The sequence below is a fragment of the Thermothielavioides terrestris genome, chromosome 2, assembly GCF_000226115.1.
Source record: "Thermothielavioides terrestris NRRL 8126 chromosome 2, complete sequence".
Classification (NCBI taxonomy): domain Eukaryota; kingdom Fungi; phylum Ascomycota; class Sordariomycetes; order Sordariales; family Chaetomiaceae; genus Thermothielavioides; species Thermothielavioides terrestris.
In genome coordinates this window covers 2,926,004-2,932,003 of record NC_016458.1, presented here as the reverse complement: position 1 = coordinate 2,932,003, position 6,000 = coordinate 2,926,004, and the positions used below count along the sequence as shown (strand labels likewise).

At 57.6% G+C, this 6,000-nt stretch overlaps 1 protein-coding gene across 1 annotated transcript; it reads right to left on the bottom strand.

Moving 5' to 3' along the window:
- Window positions 1–4,414: 4,414 nt before the first annotated feature.
- On the bottom strand, window positions 4,415–5,365 carry THITE_2112823 (uncharacterized protein). Its single transcript, XM_003651939.1, has 2 exons — window positions 4,869–5,365; window positions 4,415–4,788 (listed from the first exon to the last, which is right to left on the bottom strand). The coding sequence occupies exons 1-2, from the start codon at window positions 5,228–5,230 to the stop codon at window positions 4,626–4,628; spliced, it is 525 nt and encodes a 174-aa protein (XP_003651987.1). The 5' UTR covers window positions 5,231–5,365; the 3' UTR covers window positions 4,415–4,625.
- Window positions 5,366–6,000: the final 635 nt, after the last annotated feature.

The window sequence follows — 6,000 nt, the reverse complement described above, 5'->3', positions numbered from 1 at the left end:
GTTTGTTTGCAAAGACTTTCGAGCTTGGGGAGGTTGACGAGTTGTGCAGCGCTGATTGCTCTTGCTCGCAGAGTCGGGATCTGATGGTGTCGATGTTGATGGGAAGAGAAAGGAGAGAGACGACACTGTCCGGTCAGCCAGTCTACACGTCGAACGCAACGGAAGAAACCCAACTTCGAGGCGGTGAATATTCGACCGCCTCGCTGCAATGCCATTCAACGAAACTCTGCCGTGCGTGGGCAGGCAAAAGCAGGCAACCAAGCTCATGGATCTAAGACCGGCGTTCTACCTAACCCTATTGGCCATGTCCAGCAGGGGCGGTGGCACATTTCACGGCTCCGAGGCCGGGTTGCCATGTGTTCGCGTCTCATCCTATGAAGCCGGTGTCGTTTGAATGGAATCAGCACGTGGTTCGAGGTCGAAGGTCGGCTTGACCCAGGATTCTCGGTTGCTAAAACGGGACGTCGCCGGCGATAAGGGATGACGCGGCCCATCAAGGTGGATGGCTTGGTTCGCCGAACGAAGGCAACGAAGCCGGCATGTTCAAAAGTAATTGGGCAGTTTGTCGGCGGATCGCTGCGTCTCGGCCAGGGAACATGGGACGTGACCGCTTGTATTCGGATAGAATAGGGGCAGGGCAATACAAGCACCGTTAGCTCCGTGGGCAAAAGCAGTTGGATGAATAGGCGAGAGAAGGGAGAGCGGAACTCCTGTGATGGTTGGGGCTGGCCGTGCATTAAGTCCAGCCAGAAACCGTCCCAGAACACGGGGAAGCCAGTTCGAGTCGCTTCTTGCTATTTTCCGATCCAACAACCAGTCTCGAGGGGGAACGGCAGAAATTTTCAAGCTGCAGGACGCAATGCTGCGCCATTCCTCCCGCCCACCCCCCATACAACCCAGGCGGGAGTTTGCCGAGTTGGGGCCTGTCGCAGCAAGCAGGGACGCCCTCCACCTCCATCTTGGGATGGGTGGCTTCAGGCGGCCTCGGGGCCGCTGCAGTGCCGCTGACCAAAAGCAATCGCTTGAAAGATGGTTGCAGCTCTTCATCTGCATAGGCCTGCAGTATTCTGTTGCCGCCGCAACGTTCGCATAGCCACCATCCTTTTTGGTGGCAAGACGCCGGCTTGAGATCTCTTGGCGAGACGGAGAGGGAAGTTAAGTACTGGAATTACCGCACATGTGTTATTTTTTGCGTGTGAACAACCCTGATCGATGGAGGCGGGTGCAAGCGCCGGGCTGCTTCGAGCCCGAAGCGCGACAGTGAAGGCAACCCGGAATGGCAGAGGCGAAGGCTTGAAAATCTCGGTGCTTCTGGCCCGTCCCAGTTTGGAAATGGCGCCAGCCTGGTGCCGCAGAAGACCACGGAAGGCACGAGGGAAGTGGTGTGTTGTGTGTGTCACGAGGGGATCGAGGGGATCCCAACAACAGCCGCCTTCCCTCAATAAGAAGGTGATCGATCAGTTGGCATCTCTTGAAACTCGGCGCTGCAGATGGCACCCACGCGAGGGTCTTTGGGCGGCTTCGTTATTTCTTGCGTCCACGGGCATCTGAACTCATGTGGCTCCCTCCGTTTCTGCATGGCGTTGGCGGTGCTATGCTCTTTTCGGCCTCCCCCCCGTGACATGTTCGATGCAACCATCCTTGGAAGTGTATATTCCGCGTGGCTGAGCAAAAACGTGCGGTCACAGATGGCCGGCCTGGCCCTCCACAGATGTTCTCCCGCGATAGCCGCTCACCTAGCTGACGCACATACCAAGCCGGCAACTTTGCCAACGGCTATCCGGGTATCCATCTCAGCCGCTCCTGCAGGTTCGTCACGCCGTGCACGGTGTTGCTTCACACAGCGGCTGCACCCCTCCTGTCACGAGCGGGTGTGGTTCAATCGCTTGTTAGCTACAGTCAAGGGCTCGAGCGCTCCCGAGATCAGATCCTCGATCAGATCATCGGAAGATAGGGGCCTTGCCGGAATGAATGCCAGATCGTTTGGCTTGAGAATTTCCCGGAAAACAACTTGATGAGACACCCCTGCTGCTTGACTCCGGTGGCTGATCGGCATGTCGCACCGTTGCCACCCCCCGCGCAGCCCGTTGGGAATTCAGCGGGGTATTTAGCGAAACGCCACCCATAACTTCCTGACCTAGCCCTGCGCATCTTGACCCAGATTGGGAGTCGTGCCGCTGTTGGCCCCAACTACGGAATGCAGTGTTGCGTGAGTACACACATCACGTCGAGCGGCAGGGTCTCGTTTAGGTACCTACCTACCGAGGTAGGTGGTTAGGAAACACAAACTCTCTCCACTGAGGGAGCCCGCCGTGAGAAAAAGGGGTGGAGGCCGCAGAGCCGCAGAACCCACCTACCCTTAAGACTGAATGACCGCAGCCTCGATGCTCTCGCTGTTCGCTCCAATGTTTCCCGGATGGACATCTGTCTTCCACTTTGTGTTGGCATTGCTCCTTGCGTTATCCTAGGCACTTTGCTGGTGATTCGTCGCTGAGCGAGGTTTGAATTCCTGTTACTGTGCAGGAATCTTCTTTTCCTCAAGCTCTACTTTCACATCCGCCAGACAGGAACCACGACTGGATTACAGCCTTTCCTGGAGCTCACCCTCTCCACCGTTGCGAATATTCTAACTTCTCCGACACGCATCGCTCAATTGCTGTTCCATTACAGCCGACAAGCTCGAGCACGGTCATTTCTTGAAGATCGCCAGTCCCCCTTTGACGGCCCGCCGCATTGGCGCCATTACACAGACTGTTGTCGATGGCGGGGCCAATTGAGGACTGCGATAGGCTTTCCACAGCAGATCAATCCAGACAAGGAGCGCCGGTGGGTTGGGGTTGCTTTTGCTTTTCCAGCCGCAGGGTTGGCAAGCGAACAGCCGGGAGTCGAAATAAGCTCTGGCGCAAGAAACGTGCTGGACGATCAGCCTATCCGCGGCCCGAACCGCGGTGGAGATGGGGTGTGGTCAATCAGGGTCGCTGCCAGGGATTTGCCACCATGGCCGTGGCGCCGTTTCTTTTCACTTCGTGGTTGCCTGGAAGCCGGGATGGTACGGAAATGCTGATTATGTCAGTTCGATTCGCCGGCGACAAGGGATTGACACCTAACACCACGGCGTCCTCGAATGCTCTGGGTTGCTCCCTGTCAGCATACCTCTGGGGGCCCCTGCGGCTTCCCCGTCATACACCGACAACGGTTGCCAATGGTCAATGAGCGATGCGAGAACACGCGATGCGAGAACGTTCAAGATTTTGGAGAGAAAAGGTAGCTGAAGGCGTGGGGGGGGGCGCTGCGCACTCGGCCGAAGAGCTGGGACTGCGCCCTGGGCGGTGTGCCGGGCATGGGTGGGAGACGTGCTGCAGCTCCTGACAATGCATCGGCATGGCGTCGGGCTGAGACGGAGGAGGAACAATCTCGAAGCAAATGCCTCGTCCGTCACACCCGGCCACCCCAAGGCCCCACCGGCCATCATTCCTCTGTTATGGCACAGGGTTTGCAACCTCCCGAGCATCGAATAAAGGCCGTGGCACGTTCCGCTCACCTAACCTTCGGAGACTACTTGCGCTGCTGTTTGTCCATGGCGGCTGACGAATTTTGAACTAGCCGCGAGAAGCACGGAGGAATCTGTCTGGAGTCCAGCAGCATACGGGACTCCACCCGCGTCCGTCGGGTTGGTGTTGAGGATGCTTCACCAATTGGGCCGCCAGGTGGTCATCAGGTGCTGACCGGGCAGAAGAGGGGTAGGAGGTGTGTTACGTAGGATAAAAGGGACGGAGAAGGAATGATAGGTTAGCATTGCCATGTGAGACTCGGTCGAACCATGAGTCACGAGATGCTCCTGATTGTTTCTACCGAGTTCCGGCCGCCTGACTGAAATGTTCAGGGGCCCACACCGCTGCGGGTGTTCGCGATAAAAGCCCAAGGATACCCCCGGCTTGACCCGAGGGGCAACTTCAGACAAATATGATGCCACAATCCTTGCGTAAAAGATGCCTACTTCTCGCGGATTTCTTTCTGCGACGGTCTCAATCTATCTCGAATTGTTTTTATATCGTGAGTCGCTGTGAAGCTATCAGGCATGTTTCAGGACCTTGCTGTCGTCATTGGGCTTTCCTGGGAAAGTGCATGTGTGGGCATTGCCGACGCTGCGCCAAGGTTTTCTCAATCAGCACCAAACGGATAAATGATGAAAGACCTGACTGACAGCAGCATAGGTGCACAAACAGCAAAACCTCGGCGCTCTTGGGCTTGAACCCAATGCGTTTTGAAGTCCCGAGGATAGGCACATACATGTACGGCAGTCTCTTCATCGACGCGCTCTCACACTTGGGATCCCTCCACCCGAAACTCCATTGAGCTCGGTGCGTCTTTCATTTCCTTCTCCAAAGTACTGGCATCACGGGCTTGTATTAGAGATCCTATCCACCATTCTCCTACCGAGACAATCTTCTTGTGTTATCCATCCTGCGACCTGGCCATGCCCATGGTCCGTCCCTCCAAGTGGTCATCCAAGCCAATGCTTCCCTCCCCCCCCCAACTTTGCCGCACCACCAGACAAGCTTCTGTTCGCCTCGAGCATTGACGAGCGTCGGTACACAAGGCGACGGGCAAGTGCCGCGCCGGCTTCAAGGCGAGCTCTTCCGGGTCGGGGAAGTAGGAGGAGGCACGGCCGGCAGGAACGGCGGCCCGTCCAAGGACGTCTGATGCTCGAGCCAGAGCGCCGTGTTGCCGTCTCGGTTTGCTCTTTCGGTGGGCGAGGGTGATCGCGACGCCGTGCCCGCCGAGCTCCTGCGTACAATACGCTGCTGTCAGCGGGCAAAGCCGGGCAACCTTATTCTGTCCCTTGCACGCGTTGATGGATTCCTTACGCTTGGGAGATGCTCGGCGGCGGCGGCGACGGCCGCAACGGCGGGGTGTCGGTGAGAGAAGAAGTGGAAGAGATTCCGACCGGTAGAGGGCAGTGTGCCGATGAGGCATGCCCTTGCAGCGCGGGTGCGGGAACACTAGTGGTGTTGACGCCGACCTGGCGGTCGTTGCCGCTCGGGATTCCAGACGCGGAAGTCTTGCCAGGAAGCTCTGGCACCGTGGACTTCTGTTTAGGGACCCCACTACGCTGTTCAGGGGCGGGGGCCTGCGCTTGGGTTTGGGCCGAGTCAGGCTTGACACTTTCCTGTTTGCTCCTCGTCGGGCCGTCGCCGGCTGGCGGGGGTCTTCGCTGAACCGACACCATGTTGTTCACCGGCCGCGACAGAGCTCGTTGGAATGGACTGTCGACGCCTCTTAACCACTGAATGGGCCTTTAGCAACCCAGGCTTCCTCTCTCTCTCCTTGTGTTGTGTATGGAAATTGGCAATAGCAGTCCGAGAACGACGCACATCGCGAGGGTCTGTCCTCGGGGGGGAAGGGGAGAGGGGCTCCTCTTGATAAAGAGATGGATGGAGAGGAATTCAGAGAAAGCGAACTCCACACGATATGGGCCCCGGCTTGTGCACCATGACTTATGGACGCCTGCTGTCCGAACGGTGTGGACTTGGGCGAGCTGGCCAGTCCCCAGTCCCAATCAAGCCGTGGTGTGTCCTCAGACTGGCTGCTGATCAGGCAAATGGAGCGAAAACAGAGGGTTCAGCGTCGCTTGTTTACCCACGCCGATGCCCGACGGAACTGGCCGGTATGTTGGGCTCCAACACTGCCAATCCGATGGTCACATGGTTGTTGGAGGAAGCGAGAAATGATCGGGAATCCGCACTATGATGGGATGCCTGCTTTTGCCTCAGAAGCTGAGGGCTGTGCTCCTATCCCCTCTTTTTTGACCCCCGGGGTATTGATGGACCAAGAGCACGAGCCGTGAACACACCGTCCTGTCCATGGACAGACGGTCAAACTAGGCCCTGCGTTTCCGAGGGCTCTGGGGCTACACGAGGTGGTGTCGGAGCTTCCCGGGTTCCATGTTCGCCGGAAGTCGTGGGAGGCGAATCAAGAGCCGAGCTGGGGCTCAGGTGT